Source organism: Sardina pilchardus, chromosome 5 (genome assembly GCF_963854185.1).
Source record: "Sardina pilchardus chromosome 5, fSarPil1.1, whole genome shotgun sequence".
NCBI classification, from domain to species: Eukaryota; Metazoa; Chordata; class Actinopteri; order Clupeiformes; family Clupeidae; genus Sardina; species Sardina pilchardus.
The window spans coordinates 9,293,698-9,312,503 of record NC_084998.1 but is presented as its reverse complement, the minus strand read 5'-3'; the positions used below and the strand labels follow the sequence as shown (position 1 = coordinate 9,312,503).

Genomic DNA, 18,806 nt, shown 5'->3' with positions numbered 1-18,806 from the left:
TGCCCCTTGGACTCAATTATACCCAAAGGACAGTGCTTTTGGAGACCCCATAAGGTGCCACCAGCAACCATCATTTTTCATTCATGAAATTTAATTTCACAGGATCAAAACAATAGCCAAAAATTTTAATTGTAAGACACTAGTGTGTGTTCAGAAATATTAAACAAATTTGCTTTTACATTCTAATTTTTTTCCGCTATATGTTACTTAAACACTTTGAATTTGTTTCACATTCACACATTAATACTCTGTAAAAATATGACGAATTGAAAACATGTTGCATTGTGGGTGTTTGTGAGTGTTACCTCTTTGAAGAACCTCATCAAAGCTCTAATACAATGCCACACTGTCAGAACAACATCTCAACATCTCAGTGATAACTGTCACATGTTCAAGTGGTTACTTTTATTGCAAATCACAGTTGCTTGATAATTGGCTATAGTATCGCTGTGTGCTTCCTTTCATTGAGAAATTTTACATAAATATGAATCAATCCAGAGAATCACAGCAGACAAACTGGCATCGGCACCAAAGACAAAATTGATGGCATTTACCAAAGGCTTCGGCAAGTGGGAAAAAAAAGAAATTGCACAGTCTAGTTCTATTTCTCAGTCAATGCCCAAATATAAAGCCTTTTTACATAATTATACCAAAGCCTTTCGTAAAGCACAACAAAGGAAACAAAAGTGATGATAGAGTAGGCATATTCTGCATCTAAAACACTAGATTCACTAGGTTTTATCAATTCTGAGATCATTTTGCCAAGTCACACTTTACATTGTCCACTATATTTACTTTCGAAATTCTGAAACAGTTTGTATTGTTCCTGTTCAGTTATTTTGTTCATGTCTAAACCCGATCCGTTTTGATTTGTTGCGTTCTGGGGTAGTCTCATTGGCTCATCTCCAGCGCCTTCAGACACAGCGGCCCAATAAGAAGAGGTTGATCACTGTGCGATGTCCTTCACATCACTGAACAGATGCGGCTGATGATTCTTCTCGGCAGTGTTTTGGTTTTATTATTGCTCTATGGTGGCGCTTTTGGAATGGATGCTCCGTCTCTCTCTCTCACGCTGTTCCTTTTCTCTGTGTCTCCATATCTCATTTACTTGCTGTCATTCCGGGTCCTTCCCACCTCTCCCCTCCCTTGTGTGGTTGCATGAAGGGTTAGGACAAACAGGACAACGTGTGTGTGAGGGTCAGAAGGGCATAGGTCACTCCAAAAATGACCAGAGGAGTAAGAGGTTGGAGTCGAGCACCAGAACCAGCCACTGTAAAAGAGAAAGATGCAGAAAACGAACAAACATTATCATGCAAAAAAAGCCGTAACTAAAAGGATAGCTACTGATTAAAGATGTTCTTTGACAGTTAAAGCATGGTTTGTTTTCTACAGTGTCTCTTTAAGCTTCACGTAGCGAGATCACAGTTGTCCATATCTGACATGTTCATCAGTTTGAGCACACTATTGGTTTTCAGCTCTACAGATATAGATTGGGTGGCACTATAGATTTTAGGTTATCTATTAATGAACTGAACTTTACTGTCATTTGTTTGCCTCCATTTTAATCTGTTGTTGGGGCCTATGAACTGGATTGTAACAGGGGTCAGACATTTAAGTTCATGAATGACAAATAAATCTCTGTCTGACAGCCTCACTCCAGACTGTAAAGTAAGGCTCAGACCAAAGATTCCCGACGAGACGAGACGTTCTAAAACCTTGCAACTGCGACTCAACATGTTTAATGCTCTGCGACGGCTTCCTCAGCTTGCAACTACGTGCAACTTCTAATTCACACCGTTGCAACTCGGTCTCGTCGCGTTGGGAATCTTTGGTGTGAATTGGACTTAAGATGACAGAGGATATAGCTCATGTTTGTGTGCAGTGTGGGGGCCTCACCACGGCAGCTTCTCCTGTCTTTCTGGAGCATTCCTGTGACGCAGCTGCACGCTGGTCCCCTCATCTGGCTGGTGCAGATCTGTTCACAGCCGCCATTGTTGTCTTCACACCAGTCTAAGTCTGAGAACCCAGGTTGCAAAACCACATTTTTTTTTAAAAAGAAAACACTCACAAACACAAGGTACACAGATAAAACACTTAAACATGCAGAGAGAGAGAGAGAGAGAGAGAGAAAAAAAAAGAGAGAGAGAGAATCCCATGTCAACACATCAAGGAGGTACTCCACACCTCTGCGTTTGATGGGTCCAATGGACAGTATCTGCTGTGTCCTGTGTTCAGTTTCTCCTGAGTACATTCTCCTGTTGTGTGGGCAGTTCTGAATGTAAAGAAAAAATATTTATGCATTTGCCAGGGATTGTTGCATTTAGAAGACTGTATTACTTTTAGGGCTGACACTTTTCAGTTAGAGTAAGTTGAGCTAAAAAAAAAAACCCTCCATAGTTCTCTTTCAACAAAGCTTGCACATTGTTTCTAAAGCGTTGACCAAAACTCACCACTTTACATGGATGGACTTCGGAGTCACAGAGTGTAACATCACAGTGGAGATGGACCTCATCATAGTCACCAATGAACTTGAACACAGTAACATGGAATCGGCAGGTAAGAGAGACGCCATTCTCAGCCATGCCAATGGTGTTGTCTTTGACGTTGGGGCAGCTGAAACAGCAGTGAGGCGTCCTGAGTGTCTTCATATGCTACACCTCAAGTTCAAGATCAAGCTTTGAAATGTGTCTTAGGACATACTCAAATGTTATAAACCTCTGAAGTTAGCCTACAAAGAAGACCCAAAAGCTAGCATCAGGATATCCGGGAGCTCCTTACATGTAGCCTAGAAATCTAGACGCACCCTAGTGGCAAACGCACCGTTAAGGCCAACCCTGCGTTCGACACCAAGTCAGTAGTTCTAATCAGAACCTGGCCTATTACGTGCAGAGGCAGCTTGAAAGACAACTGTTCATCCCACCCACGGGCTTCAGCTCTGTGAATGGTCCGACCCAGACTATACATTTCTGTATAGTTTGGCTTGCCAGCCAGGCTACCTTACATGGGCAAAGATGGCAGCTTTGGGTCCTTTTTGCAGGCGAACTTCAACGGTCTATAGCAGGGGTGTCAAACATAAGGCCCGGGGGTCAGATCCGGCCCACCAGCGGGTTTCATGTGCCCCCCCCCCCCCCCCCCCCAGATGTTTTGGGAAGGAATGGAAAATTAGAGCCATGTATGATTATGATGAAGCTGCGGAGTTAACATGGGGATATCAGTATGTGACAGCAGTACATGATCTGTACTTGTTTGCTTATACCCGGGTATAGTTTTGGAGGATATGATTAAACAACAATCTGTTACCCACACACATAAAAAAGACAATGAACAGGACCATGATGGCCTCCACAAGGTCCACTGCCTATGTCTGACACCCCTGGTCTATAGTGCTATATAAATGAAATTGAGTTGAATCAAACCTCTAAAAACATGCTTTCTTGGTGTGGCCTCTATTCATTTGATTCTTTGTGCTATCGACAATGAAATGCATTAGTAATGGTTAATATCAGAGGCAGTGTGGTGGTTGTGTTGTGTTGTGTTGTGTTGTGTTGTGTTGTGTTGTGTTGTGTTGTGTTGTGTTGTGTTGTGTTGTGTTGTGTTGTGTTGTGTTGTTGTGTTGTATTGTATTGTATTGTATTGTATTGTATTATATTGTGCTGTGCTGTGCTGTGCTGTGCTGCGTTGCGTTGCGTTGCGTTGCGTTGCGTTGAGTTGCGTTGCGTTGCGTTGGGTTGCGTTGCGTTGCGTCGCGTCGCGTCGCGTCGTGCTGAGTTGTGTTGTGTTGTGTCGTGTCGTGTCGTGTCGTGTCGTGTCGTGTCGTGTCGTGTCGTGTCGTGTCGTGTCGAGTTGCGTTGTGTTGTTACCCTCTTTCTATGATGATGTAGCGCAGTCGGTCCGTGCTGTAGCGGGAGGGCGTGGCCCAGCACATGTTCACGATGAGGATGAGCTGCCGCGCATCTGCCCCCTCGACAAATACGCCGACGTACAGAATGTCTCGCGTGCTGAGCATGACTTCACCCTCTCGGTAAGGTTGGCGGTAGGAGGAGTTCTTATAAAGAGCCATTTTGGTGATGAAGTTTCCCTCTTGAGTTGGCAGGGTGAGGTTTATGACACTGTAAAAAAAACAGGAAAACAAAAAAAGAATGAATTTACAGTTTATCAGATTAAATCTTCAACAAATTATATGACTGATGAGTGATTGAATGCAAAAAAGTCAGTGCTTGGTTTGGAGATATAGTGCTTTTAATAAACTACATACATATTTGCTATGTACTGTATGATTTTCATTTGTCAACTCAACTCAAACGCAAACAATTCTGCGGTGCTCACAGATGGTACATTCAAAGCTTGAGTGATTGCGCATGTTTGATTAGCATTCATTTCAAACAAAAATAGCAACATTAAAGGTCTCCTTTGGTTGCCATGGCTCTATTAATTTGATCATTGGAGACACTGTAACGTGTAAGAGTCGGCCTACTATCAGTTTAATGGACATGAAAATAGGTTTGTCGTGACTTGGTGTCGGTGAGGTGTTCCAAACAACCCCTCAAAACCCCCAAAATTTCTTCTGACCTTAGCATGGGTCTTAGCACCGTCTCCAAGGAGATCTTGATGTCCAGCTCGTAGGCACAGGAGAACTCCACATTGATCGTTTTGTCACGTGTCACAATATTTCCTGTATTGTTCACACTCTCTATCCAGACAGTGTTCTTGTACATGATGTGTGTTCCATTGGACTGTTTAAAAAGAAGAAGAAAATGATGCGCTACACAGCTGATCCGGAATAATTATTATAATCATATAATGATATCATGACAGTGTTTCTTATTTGTATTATTTCACTACTTTCTTTGTGACATCCAGAACCATCTGAATATGTGACAGGTAAGTCCCAAGAGCAGCTGGGAAGCTCACCTGTACAATGGAGCCACAGTGACCTTTGGTGTTGTTGATGTGGAAAGAGATGTAGTCCTCTCCCTCGATCGCGGGGCAGTGCTGGTCGTTGATGCGCACGTCCTCCCGCTCAAAGCCCAGCTGGAAGAGCCTGCACTTGGATATAGAGACCTCCATCCGAGCATGTTTACATGTCACCTCTGCCTGAAGGATGTCATCCTCTCCTTTCCATAGGGCAGTAAAAGGGATAGTTCATAACTCTCATGTAAACTCAAAGACAAGGCGCAGTCCTGATAACTGCAGCTTTTGGTATCGTATAACATTTAATATGACGTCATTGGACATAGATCTCTCAGCACCTCTAACTCTGAGTGACTTCCAACATCCCTGTAGATTTCTATTTGAAACCCTAACATTTCATTCCTCTTTGCTAGAGTTGATTCAAGACTTAGCTGCATAATTGAAGCTGTCCTAACTTGCTTTGTTCTCTGGGGAAACGTTCTATGCTATAATTGGAAATTTCCATAAGACTGTAATGTACAAATTATTTTAGATCCTGTTTTGCTAAAGCTTTGAGAAGCCACCAATAACTGTTTGAACCACCTATAGTGATTGCTATCTGAGGACCCAATTTTCCTTTGATGTACTGTAACTTCTCATCTCAGCTTCACAAAAGCATTTGCATTGTTCTCGTCTCACAGAATCCTTAAATGATTAATTCACTATGAAAAAAAAGTGGTTCCTTTTAATCCTAAGGTTCACAGTTGTTCTTAGTAGGAATACAACACATATGATATGCATGTATGGTCATCTCACCTATCTCACTGCTGGGCAGCTCTGGACAGCCACACAGGTCTCCTCCATTCTCCTGCTCACACGTGTTGTTCGTGCAGATCTCTCCGGCACAGGGGTCATAGATCCATTCTGCTAAAGACAGGTCCAGTCACAGCGTTAGCTGTCTTCACAACTGAGTGAAGGCACAGGGAAAATTACGTTACGATATGGATAAACATATTGCATAGCCTGCACATTCAGTAGGTTACGTCTCATTTGAATGTCTTAAAATGCTTGTAATACTTATGAATAGGTAGGGTAATAATCACACACAAATCTGGAAATGTCATCTGCCTCTAATTTATCAAGATTGTAGGCCATTTCATTAAGCATCATTATGTAAATGATCATGCAGAAAACTACACATTTTAGTTGAGAAAACTCATAGGCTTTCCTGACGCAATTGGCTTAATCCAGGGCCTTACATAGAGATCTCTATATAGGCCTACTGCTCTTGCATAATAATTCCTCAAAATGACCAATGAAGGAAATTAACATATTCAAATGGAGTGGGCTATGTAGGTAGTTGTAGGCTACTACTAAATTAAACCCTCTTATTGCAATAAAGATACACATTCTATAGAATTCAGGTTAATTTTTTCCCACACACACGTTTTTCCTCATTCAACAAAAAAAAGTTCGAATTTGAAGCATTGCGCAGGAAAATGACTACAAATCAATATGGCTGACAAGGCATGATCACATGCACATCACCACACGACAAGGCTTCCTGCTTTTGAGACAACCCTCTACTCTACTGCAACACCTCAAACTATCTGGAGACAGGAATGGAATTTAAGAGTAAGTAATGATTTTACTCTGACTCCTTAACTAGCAACATACAATTTGCTATCAAGCTAGCTGATATAGTTTAGCATGTTATCTCTAAAACCAGGGGAAGGAGTAGGCTAGTCTAGGGGTGCATGCATTTGACGGATCTATAGTAGCCTACTAGCTGGTACAAGGGTTCACCCACAAATGAGCCAACAGTACCTACACCAAACGAACTAGCTGAAAAAAGCAGCAAACTGGGGAGAGGAACTATTGTTGACAAAAGATTGCTTGTGAACTGGTCAGTTTAGCTAGCTTGTGAACTTGTCAATTTAGCTAGCTTAATACAATGAAACTTGAGTTTAAAGTTGAGTTTAATGATAAAAGGCATTTATGTTCAAAGATATTTGCTCATATACTGTAGTAGCAAGCTTTGCTGAAGCATCTGGAAATGTAGAAAAACAGCTCACCGAGTGAAAGTCAACCAAATGTTACGTGCTAACTGTTAAAATTTCATCTTTGACTTCTGCCAACATAAATCTGACTGGCATGTGGTGCCATCCCCTTACAGCAGTTTTCCTGGGTGATCCACTTGGTCGTGAGTGTGCCGAAGGAGCGGCACGCTTCGGCGTAGGCCGCCATGGAGCCGCACACCTGGGCCTTGCGGTGGTTGTAGCAGCCGTCCAGGTAGCAGGACTGGTAGAAGGGCCTGGGGTCCAGCAGGCCGTGGCAGGGCTGGAAGAAACCCTTCATCTCGGTGAGCTTCAGGCAGCTGTCCTCAGCCTGGAGGGCCGCCACGGCCGTGTTGTCACAGGACTGAGCCAGGGCCACGTACTGGGTCTCATCACAGCTAAGCACAGGAAGGGAGCAAGAACAGACACAGGTAACATACAATCAATTTTATTAAAAAATCCATACATAAGCACATAATATATCATATAAGCATGTACCGTGGGTCTAGCTGGGGTCATCCCTATGTTCCCCGGGTCCTATGTTCCCCGTTTTTTCCCAAAAGGGACCTATGTTCCCCGGTTGCAATACATACCGGGGAACATACGTAGGGTCCTTTTTGGGAAAAGCGGGGAACATAGGACCCTTTCTAAAATGTAAGAAAAAAAGGGTCCTATGTTCCCCGGTCCCATACAAAGTGGGGAACATAGGACCCGGGGAAGATAGGACCTGAGGAACATAGGTACACTCCCGGTCTAGCCTACACAGTTGGGCAGAGCTACAGATGCAGTTACTTTCAAGCAAACACATATTCACACATGGGCACACCAAAACATGCACCATAAAACACACACACATATGCACACGCGCACCTGTTTTGCATGCCGTTGGTCTTCCAGCTCTGCGCGAGCTCCAGAGCAGTCATGGCGGGTTTGCCGCGGGAGGTGATGTAGTCGTCGGTGGGGTCGCCGTTGAAGTTGCCGCAGAGGCCGCACACCTTGTTCTGCAGCCGGGGCCCCATGGTGATGCTCAGGGTGTTGAAGCGGTTGTAGCGCACCTGGATCTCCTGCGGTGTGTCAATGACCAGGAAGCCCTCTGAGGTGGACACGCGCGTCATCAGGCCCGTGACAAAGGGTACTGTCACAGGGGTACCGTTTACCTGGGGAGGAGATCATGAATGTCAGATGTGAATGAAGCTTGGGTCTATGGTGTCAAAAAAATAGGAATACTACACACTTTAAATTGAACAGTCATGTCCAAAGTTGAAATAAAAACATCATGTCAATTAGATAAATTAATCCTTCAGCAGTTCATTTAGGTAATACAGAAACTCCTTTAGGTGAATAAATAATTCCTCTGCATTGTTTGAGAGGAGCTAACAAACCTTGACAGTGCTCCCAGAGATGAGGATGTTCTCCTCGTTGATGTACAGGTAGGCGTGTGAGATAGTGGTGAGGTTTGGCGTGCTCCACTTGTCGAAGTTGGCGATGAGCTGGAACGAGAGCTCTGGCAGCTTGTGGCAGATGGTGGAGAGGACAAACGAACAGGAGGCGGGCAAGCGGAGAGAAGCGCCGTCGAAGGTCCGGAACACTCCGCCACCCGAGGCGACGCAGTGCTGGGTGCGTCGGGCGAAGCAGCCTCTCACGCCGTTGCGCAGCGTGCACTCTTCCTCGGCCTTACAGCGGCGCGGGTCGCACTGGATCAGATTCCTGCCGATGCACTGGCAGCGTTTGGTACAGTCGCCGTTCCAGAACAGCTGCTTAGGCTGCCACAAAGAAGGAAAACCTATGTGATGTCGTTTGCTTTGGCAGTGTTTGCAGTGAGGGCAATTCAAATATTGCGTTGATTTGGCAGGAATACACATTAAATTAGTGATGGAGCTCTGGCAGTGGCCTAAATCTGTATGAAAGAAAGAATCCAAACAGGCTGGATATTGCTTTTGTGGTCGTGGATCCTTTCCAGTTATCCTTATTGGATTGCCTTCATAATCCTTAAAGCTTTACTGTATGTCTGTATGATACATTTCCAGTCTGAGTCACTTATCCTATTCTGTCCTCCTCTACAACAGAAAATGTTTTCATCATTCAGGATATTCTTCCCTTAACTTGCTCCCCCTATTGGCACTAATGTACCAATCCAGTTCAACCTTTCCAGTTGGCCTTTGAGTATTTACTGCAGAACTGTCTCATCCAGGCCCCAGTCGTGGCCCGACTGGCTGTGGCACCTGCACCGCACGCCGGCGACCCGGGTTCGATTCCCGCCCTGTGGTCCTTTCCGGATCCCACCCTACTCTCTCTCCCACTCGTTTCCTGTCACCCTACACTGTCCTGTCTGATTAAAGGCATAAAAGCCCAAAAAAATATCTTAAAAAAAAAAGAAAAAAGAACTGCCTCATCCAGTGACCCACCTCGTAATATTGTGTTAGAATGTTCAAAACCCACCCTTTTAAAGGTTAACTTGCTCCCCCATTGGCACTAATGTACCAATCCAGTATAACCTTTCCAGTTGGCCTATTGCATGAGTATTTACCGCATGAGTATTTACCGCAGAACTGCCTCATGATCCAGTGACCCACCTCGTAATATTTGCTGTCGGTGTAGCAGCCGCAGTTCTGGCTGAGGATGCAGCTCTTGCCGTTGAGCACGTACCCCTGGTCACACTGGCATCCCTCCACACAATACTGGTTGCAGTCGCGCTGCCCACGGGCCGGGGCACACTGGGGCTGGCACACCACCATGCAGCTGGCATAGTGGCTGTTTGCTGGGCATGACACAGCTGTGAAGGGGGATACAAGCAAAGATCCTTAATTATTGACAAGATAGAGCAACGTAATGCATCTCTATGGAACTAAAATTCGAACAGTTCCTGTCTGCTTAAAGAGGCGTGTTGCAAAGACGTCATAGTGGAATATCGATCTGTGTCAGATTGGTAAGCAGTTCAGTTCGAATGTAACAGGCCTGCTTAAAGGGGGATTTAGCCCCCCTCCCCTTTGCGAAGACAGAACGCGGAAATTATCGAACGTTTGCGCCTCTCGCTCCGCTTTAACCCTCTCTGATACAAGTAAGACTTTGGTCAATGGTCAGTTTGTCAGTTGGATTGAAGCATTCATGTGAGTGAACAATTTACAAACAGTCCATGTATTGCAACATCCTGCACAATGTACATTAAAAACCTGTTAGAGAGAGGAAGAGAGAGCATAGACATTCACAAATTCATCTTCATGTGTACATCTACAGTGTACAGTGTGCTAATGTAAGAAAATATTGAGGCTGGTGAGATGAGATTATAAGTAAGGGATAATGTGTAGAATGCCGGTCATTATCGGGATGATAAATCCCGACAGGGCAAACAGGACCACAACGCATTAGCATATTCGGCAGCATTGTGAAGAGCCGTGTGATAATGTAACATATAGTCCAGGACCAGGGGTGTCCAAACTGTGGCCTGCCACGCACTTTAGTGCGGCCCGCCAAGCATGTTTTAGTTTATTATAGATATGGCCGCCACACTTATCATTGGCTGTTCGCTATTTCTGTCCTGCAACTTAAATACACATTTACACATATACAACTCTACTGACATATACATCTACACATATTCAACTCTGTTGATGTTTCTTACTGCATGGCGTGTTGCTCCTCCAGCCAACGATGGGCACTCCCTGAGTCTGGCAGGTGCTGGCGTAGACCTGGAGCCAGTTGCAGATGGTCTCGCGCGCCCCCTGGTCCAGACAGGTGTCCTGCAGGCAGCTCTGGTAGAAGTACGCCGGCGGCACCATGCTGTGGCAGCGGGCGAACACGCCGCCGCGGTCCACCAGCAGCCCGCACAGCCTCACCGCCTCCGGCTCCACGTACACGTACAGTCCCTCCGCCAAGTGGAAGCGGTTGCCGGGGTTGCCGGCGTCGGTCTCCACGTTGCCGGCGATGTCGACCACCGACACGGGGCCCTCGCCAGACCTCTCCGCGTTCCCGCAGCGGGGACAGGAGTCGCCACACCCCACCTGGCAGAACGTCTCGCGCTTCGCCCATGTCATGCCCCATTGAGTGACAGTGGTGGTGGGACCAGACAGGGGCACTCCTTGGCAAAGCCCGCAGGTGGCGTTGTAGAGGCTGCGTGGCAGGGACAGCAGCACACGGGTGTTCCAGTCAAAGGCCACTTTGAGGCCAAAATCTGTCTCCACCATCAGCTGCAGACCGAGGGTGTAGATGTTGACCTTGCTCGGGCCCAGTTTCAGAGGCAGATACAAGCGCTCCTTATTCACCTGTGCGGAGGGAAAGGCACAGGACAAGGGCACATCACATTCCCATCGTTTCATTCGGTCCCCGCCCGCTGCTTTTTTAATCTACAGATTTTGTTAGATCTTTGCTGGGTGGTGTGAACCCATTCCAAATGCCACTCAGATGGATAATTCTCTGAGGCATGTCCAGCATGCTAACAGATGCTGACTGAAATACAAAACCGCACGGGGGCATCAAAGTGAGCTGCTCTCTCGCCTTCTCTATTGTTGAGGCTTGATTAAAAATAACTTTCTGTCATGATGCCTAGAAGGAAAGACCCTCTTGGATGATTTAATTCTAGAACCTTTTAAATCTGAAAATGAAAATATCTTTTAACACTTTGGGTACTGTTCTTTTCTTTTTTTCTTTCTTCAGTTCAAATTCCATTCCATTCCATTCCATTCCAACAGTTTTTTTTCACTTGACTGCTATGTGCTGGCTCTCTTGTTTTTTTTGTTTGTTTTGTTTTACTTACCGTGACAGTGTTCTTGTAGCTGCGTGACACTTCTATCTCATAGCCATACACCTCCAGGACAAAGCCCCTGACCCAGATTGACTGCTGCGTGTCTCGCTCCTCGTTCCGGATAAACAGCTTGAACTGGGGCAGCGCTCGGGTGCGGGTGATGATGACTCCGAGCGGGCCATCATACCCGTTTCCATTCCCGTTCCCATTGTCCTCTTCGTTGTCATTCCCGTTCCTCATGTCACTTGTGTACGCGAACCCAAATCCATCGTCCTCGCCGTCGCTGTTGTCATCGTCCTCTCCGCACTGCGTGGTCGCCAGCATCAGTGAGCAGCTGCTCTGCAGGTCGAACGGGATGCCGCTGAACGGCAGGAAGTGGCTGTAACCGGCGACGGCGCACAGCGCCTCGGTGCGCGGCTGGCAGAAGTAGAGGCCGTCGTCCTCCTGGCAGAACTCCTCGGCGTCGCAGGGGGCGAACTGGCAGTAGACGCTGTTGTCGGTGCCGTTGCAGAAGCACCGCTCCTGGCACTCCCAGTCCGTCCAGAAGGTCTCGTTGGTGGCCAGCTGCCGGCCCATGTACATGCAGCCGCAATCGCTCCGCGCCACGCACTGCCCGTCCCGGAGAGCGTAGCCCTCCTCGCACTGGCATCCCTCGGCGCAGGGCACCGGGCACGGCTCGTCCGGCTCGTCCAGGTTGGTGCAGGTCAGTGGGCAGGAGCTGGCGCACTCCTCAAAGTGGCTGTTCTCAGGGCAGGGCAGAGCTGTGAGGGAGAGAGAGGGAGAGAATGAGGGAAATGGATTGTGAGGGAATGGATGGCTTTGGTCAATCAAGTCTTACTCATTAGATATTTCATATCAAATATCTCAGAGAACTGTGGATAAATGCATATTAGAAGTAGAGCAGTGGCAATCAGGAAATAGACTTTGAAACATGCCTTTGTGGTTTGTACTGTATATGTCCAGGACTACATCCGTATACAACATATTACAACAATATCCATACTATATTGTTGTAAAGAGGTCAATAACTGGGGTAAGAGAAGTTTAGATGAATGTGACCATGCATAAGGTATATCAGTTAGGCTTACGGCAATTGGTGGCAGTTCTCCAGGCCCCTAAACTGATCTGTGCATCCTGGCAGGCTGAGGCGTAGGCCTGTAGAGAGGAGCAGAGCGCTGAGCGGTTGCCCTCTTTCACACACATGTTGTAGAGGCAGTTTCTGAAGAACGGCGAGGGGTTGACGGCCATGTGGCACGCCAGGAAGGAGCTGTTGCCCGGGTCGTTGATGTTCCCGCAGAGCCAAGGGCTCTGGTAGAGCCGCAAGTCCACACACATGCGATACAGATCCTCGCAATCCCCGTTGCACGTCAGGTCATCCGCAATAGCTCGCCAGCCCTCCACAAAGAGCTCGGCTGTCTCCGGCTGCCGGCCGTTGGGCAGGCGGAGGTCGTCGGTGGGGTCGGCGTTGAAGAAGCCACACAGGCCACAGGTGGCGTTGTAGAAAACAGTGGAGAGGGAGACGTTGAGATGCCCGTGGCGGGAGTAGCGGACTTTCACCAGGCCGTTCCACTCCACAACGGTCATGTTTCCCATCTTGTATATGGTCAGCATCTCCACCGGATGGACATAGGGGAGACCCACAGGCTCTCCATTCAGCTGCAGAGAGAACAGAGACTTTCAATTTTGTTTGTAATTCACCATTCGACACGAGGAATTCATAACAGTAGTAAGTGAAGACTAATGTAGTTAATCACCAAAACAAGAGGACATAAATATTTGAGACACAGTACATACAGTAGTACAAGCATACAGTGTGTACATATGCAAAAGTCGTAAATAGGCACATACACAAACAAATAACATCTTTCATCAACATGCTAAGAAGAGAAGAGAAGAGAGAATTTCTCCTGAGAAGATTGAACACCTTGACGCACCTTTGCAGAGTCAAAATCGGATCCACCGATCTGAGCCTCCACGTGCCCCACCCTGACGACCACCGGCCGCATCCATGTGGGGCCTTTATTCACCAGCTTCCTTCCCATCTTCACCTCCACCGCAGACACGTTGGCCGGCATGACTGCGCACGGCTTCACCAGGTAGAAGGAGCTCTCGTCGGGGATCGGCAGCACGATGCCGTCGAACGTGGACATGACCTGCGTCTGGGACAGGAAGCAGACGCCCTCGCGCCGCGGGTAGCAGCCCAGCAGCCCGACCTCGGCCACGCACACTTCCCCCTCCTGGCACGAGTCGTTGAAGCAGGACACCTCGCCGGCCGGCCCGCACACGCAGCGCTGGGAGCATTCGCCGCCGCCGCCGTGCTCGCTGGCCTCGCCGGCCCAGAAGGTCTCGTTGCGGGTGTAGTAGAGGCCGTCCTGCTCGCAGCCGCAGTCCTCGCGGCGCACGCAGCGGCTGCCGCTCAGCACGTAGCCCTGGTCGCACTGGCAGCCCTCGGTGCAGGGGTGCGTGCAGTGCAGGTGGGAGGTCAGCTCGGAGCAGGAGGCAGGGCAGGCGCTGGTGCACACCTCGTAGTGGCTGAACTCGGGACAGTTCAGAGCTGGAAACATCAGCAGGTTACAGGAATGTAAGTTATGGAAAGAACAGTAATCCAGATCAGAGTATCAGAGCAAGTATAACGTGTTTGGAGGTCATAGACTGCAAACATCCAAAGTCCGAATCTGGTATGTAATGGGACACATGGGAAGGGATGAGGACTTAATGGCTATATACTGTAACTGTGTGCTATGGACTTATTTCTGGACAGCAGTGGAACACTGGGGCAGCCGTGGCCTACTGGTTAGGGTTTCGGGCTTATGACCGGAGGGTTGCCGGTTTGATCCCCGACCAGTCCATGGCTGAAGTGCCCTTGAGCAAGGCACCTAACCCCTCACGGCTCCCCGAGCGCCGCTGGTTGGGCAGGCAGCTCACTGCTCTGGTTTGTGTGATTCACCTCACTGTGTGTTCACTGTGTGCTGTGTGTGTTCACCAATTCGGTTAAATTGGGTTAAATGCAGAGAAACGAATTTCCCTCACGGGATCAAAAAAGTATATATTCTATTCTTTCTTTCACTGGGCATGTCTGTGGAATCCTACAACAGCATGAGTTAAAAATTATTGGTTTAACTGTATTCTTGTGGACAACATAGGTTTGAACTTACGGTATATTGGACATTGGATGTGTTTATGGAAACTTACCACAGAATGTGCGTGATCTCCATGGACGAATGGTAACCCCAAGTGCCTGGCATGCCAGGGCATAGGCTTGTATGGCCTGGCACAGCGTTGTGATGTTGTCCCGGTTACTGCACATGTCGTACACACAGCTGTACACAAAGGCGGTGGGGTCGACCACCGCACGGCAGTCTCGGAAGGGCCCGTCGGTCTTGTTGATGAGACCGCAGTAGTCCGGCTTGAAGTAGAAGGCCTCGGTGGCCGGGTCGCACACACTGCAGTTGTGGGCACAGCCGTCCGTGCATCGCCAGTCAAAGTCCTCCGCCCGCCAGCTTCCTCCCAGCTCCACCACACTCTCCGCCAGCGAGCCGTCGGGCAGAACGGGGTCGTCGGCCGGGTCGTCGTTGTAGTTGCCGCACAGGCCGCAGGTGTTGTTGAAGTAGGGACTCGGCAGGGAGATGGAGGCGTAGTGCTGCCCGTCGTATGTCACCAGGAGGCCGAAATCTGTCTCCATGGCAACGGCCACGCCCGACTGATACACTCGGACAGCTCCGAGCTGAAGCTGCACTGGAAGTGTCCGCATCAGGCCATCCACCTGAATCATGTACAATAGCCCATACAGGATTTTTCAAAAAGACACTTATTTGAAAATATTTTTTGAAGGCAAAAACATTTTTTTTTAGTGATATTTTGTTGCGAAATTATATTGTACCAACACAGTTTATTTTAGAATTGATTTGAGTATATGACAACAGTTACTTTATTTATCTTGCATATTCAAGATAAACACAAATTGCTGCAAATCTTAGAAACGTATGCTTCCAGGATTCATGAGCTTAGAGACAATCAGGAAGCAACCCTACCTGAACTGTTCCCAGGCTGCCTTTTGGCAGATTTATCCGATGGCCGTAAACGTCTATAGTGACGTCTCGAAGCCAGGACACCATCGCAGAGCCCCGGTTCTCGTTCTTGGCCTCCACACTGAAGTAGGGTAGCCCAGGGCTCTCCCAACAGGGTCGGGCCAACAAGTAGGAGCAGGTGCCCTGGAAGTGGTAGAGGAAACCATCGAAGGTGTGGTAGTGGGGGTCTCCGAACACCACACAGGTGCTGGTGCGCGTAGGCTGGCAGTAGTAGGCGCCCTCCAGCTGTTCGCACGTTTCCAGCTGCCCACACGGAGCCTCCTGGCAGAAGACCTCGTTATCTACGTCCAGACAACGGCATCGCTGGGAGCACTGGTCTGACAGCCAGAACACCTCCCCCCGCCGGTAGAAACGACCTGGGAAAGGGAGAGAAGAAGGGAAGTGATTAGATAAACAGCAGTTATGACATTTCAAGCAATTGCAGACTGTGAGAGTAGAGTATGATGCATGGGCGCTGTGTGTATTATCTACCATTATAGCTGCACCCATTGGCTGGATCTATCTGCTCTGTGTCAACCCGGAAGAACCATCGGCCAGGCTGGTTGACGTTGGTGGTTTGTTCAATATTCACCACATCATTGGTGCGAGAGCCAGGGAGATTGAAGAAGTGACTCACATCGCCGCCATTAAAACCTGACTGGAGAGGGGAGTTATGGGATATGAGGGGCTGATGCTAAAGAAATGTAGCTGAAAAAGGGTAAATGGCTGATTTTTTAGGGTTTGCTTACCTGTGCTGTGGTTCCGCCCAGGCCAGTAAGGGGGTCTCCCCCACTAGCTGTGCCTGTGCTCCAGGCAATGTCTCCATAGTTGAACATGGAGAAGTATGATGCCCCATCAGAAATGAGGATGCACTGAAATGTGTTCACCTGGCCAAAGGAAAGGGGGATATTTCTCTCAGCTCATAATGTAAATCTTTTAAATTGTGATGCATGTGATTCTCATTAACACAAGGCTTTACCGGAGTGGTCTGGCTGCCTCCATAAAATGTGACCTGATGCCACGTTGCAATGAAGGCCCAGGTAGCTGTGAAGGAGCCCATGCTTTTAAAAATCTTGCGGACGTCCATGGTTGCCCTTTCGAGGACGTCTGCCTCTGTGGTCTCACGATAGTACACATCGCCTCGGATGCCATTGTGTACGTCGCCCCAGAGAGGAGCGATGAAGGAGCGACTGTCGCTGAGGGGGAACTGCTCAGGGGTGAACTGGCTCACTTGTACACCAAAGGAGAGCACCCCATTGTTGTTTATCTGCGGGTGGAGAAGATAGAGCAGAACAGATACATGAACAGATGGCAAGATGGTGGAACCCCAATGGAAAGACAAATTGATGCGTTGGCTCCAGTTACGCATTGTTTCTAACGCTCGACATTTCCATAAGTGAAACTATCGGCCAAACAAATAAAGACACAACGGACTTGCATTGGGAGACATTGGGCTCCAATTACGTATTATCTCAAATGCTTTGCATTTCCATAAGTGAAACTGTCGAGGTCAAACAAATACACAGACGGGGACTTACATAGATAGAGCGGTAGGGAATGGTGAAGAAGATAAAAGGGATGAGGAGAGGAATTTCTGGGGAGCTGCCATCGTCCATCTTTGGGGTCTCTAAATCCCTAAAGGCCGCTCCAAAGGGGTAGAGGATATCCTGAGAAAAAGCTGGTAGGGGGAGCGATCACAGAGTGTTACTGAAGAGTAACAGCATTGTCAGCAGAGCAGAGGACCACTGGCCACAACCTGGTCACAAAAGTCTGGCTGGCCTGTCACCTGATACATATTCACGAGTGACTTTTATCTGTTAAAATCATTGCCGTGTCAGACTAACCTGAAACAGGACACGGGGTACTTGGTTTGTTACAAAATAGAGGTTTGGGACTTAACTTGTTCGTCTTTTACAAGGCCTTGTACGTGATGGCTTGATGATCTAACTGATAACACCGTAATGGCTGAATTTCATTTGCTGCGCTCCTAGGGGTCAGCTACACGTTTCTACTGATTGGTCCATTATTGTCCAGTCACAGACAAGGGATGGGGAACACGTGCAACAGGGGAGCAAACAGGGTCCTCACCTCCTCCAGGAGCGAAGAGGCTGAACAGCTGGAGCAGAACGAGTGAAGCACCTGCTCTGACCATCCTAAAAACACCTGCGGAGAAAAGCACTGTTTTTTTTTCCTGTAGGCTGAAGAGGATGATCAGTTTTGGTCATAGAAAAATGTATATTTTGTAGTAACAAATATGTAATAATTGTGTCCTGAAACAATTGGCCAGTTTATTTTTTTGCTCCTCTATAGTCTACACTCAAATTCCCTCTCTTGTAAGGAGCAGGGAGCTTGGATCTGCACCTGGCAACACTGAGCTGGCAGCAAAGATCTGCTGTTACATTCTGGTACCATAAAAGTCACAATATTTTTGCTCATTGTAAGCTCAGTTGAGGCGAGGAGGCCCGATTCTTCAACCGATTATCTATCAACAAAGGTAGTTGCAAAGCACTTGGGATTTTAGCTTAAATGACTGAGGTTTTACAAGTCTTTTCCCAAACATTACATAATCTTTGAGACTGCAGCATCAGTGGCACCAGTGCTGTCTCTGAGGGCCAGCGAAATGAAGAGGGGAAAAAGCACATCATCAAGAGTGTGGACGGAACAAAAAATGAGTGAGAGAGCAAAGAGGGTGAAAGCCATTGGGCCAACGACTCCTAATCCCCCCCCCCCCCTCCGATTTTAAGAGCAGTCTCCCAAGTTTCCCCTGGGGCGTTCGCTCCCCCTTGCACTCCCTCCCCGCCATTGCTTAGGCCTGTTGGCCAAGGCCTGAAAAGGTCCCATTATGCTTCAGGGAACAATGTGTGAGGGATCACGTTCTCCAGCGCTCCCGTCTGAGTGGACCGCAGAGAGAGGCAGCACCCGGGCCCGCTCTCTGCCAGGCATCCCCAACGCCTATGTCTCGCTCCGCTCTGGCGTCTCTCTGAGAGACCGGCCGAGAGTCCATTACCACGTCTGTTTGTGTGCCATGTCTTGTTGGCCACTGAGAGAGGCGTA

The 18,806-nt window shown here is 47.9% G+C and overlaps 1 protein-coding gene across 1 annotated transcript in view; it reads right to left on the bottom strand.

The window, feature by feature from the left end:
- Nucleotides 1–386: 386 nt before the first annotated feature.
- tecta (tectorin alpha) overlaps nt 387–18,806 on the bottom strand; it is a 45,618-nt gene continuing 27,198 nt past the window's right edge. Inside the window, exons 14-38 of the mRNA XM_062535838.1 lie at nt 17,291–17,430; nt 16,732–17,019; nt 16,502–16,639; nt 16,245–16,410; nt 15,717–16,129; nt 14,878–15,448; nt 13,620–14,239; nt 12,774–13,341; nt 11,964–12,446; nt 11,698–11,831; nt 10,884–11,206; nt 10,567–10,775; nt 9,521–9,720; nt 8,330–8,710; nt 7,818–8,104; nt 7,065–7,345; nt 5,716–5,817; nt 5,482–5,493; nt 4,912–5,111; nt 4,570–4,733; nt 3,861–4,109; nt 2,451–2,613; nt 2,185–2,272; nt 1,897–2,016; nt 387–1,270 (exon numbers count right to left, since the gene is read on the bottom strand). Coding sequence (XP_062391822.1) covers nt 1,167–1,270; nt 1,897–2,016; nt 2,185–2,272; nt 2,451–2,613; nt 3,861–4,109; nt 4,570–4,733; nt 4,912–5,111; nt 5,482–5,493; nt 5,716–5,817; nt 7,065–7,345; nt 7,818–8,104; nt 8,330–8,710; nt 9,521–9,720; nt 10,567–10,775; nt 10,884–11,206; nt 11,698–11,831; nt 11,964–12,446; nt 12,774–13,341; nt 13,620–14,239; nt 14,878–15,448; nt 15,717–16,129; nt 16,245–16,410; nt 16,502–16,639; nt 16,732–17,019; nt 17,291–17,430 — 6,404 coding nt within the window. The 3' untranslated portion in view covers nt 387–1,166. The remainder of the gene's footprint in view (nt 1,271–1,896; nt 2,017–2,184; nt 2,273–2,450; nt 2,614–3,860; nt 4,110–4,569; nt 4,734–4,911; nt 5,112–5,481; nt 5,494–5,715; nt 5,818–7,064; nt 7,346–7,817; nt 8,105–8,329; nt 8,711–9,520; nt 9,721–10,566; nt 10,776–10,883; nt 11,207–11,697; nt 11,832–11,963; nt 12,447–12,773; nt 13,342–13,619; nt 14,240–14,877; nt 15,449–15,716; nt 16,130–16,244; nt 16,411–16,501; nt 16,640–16,731; nt 17,020–17,290; nt 17,431–18,806) is intronic.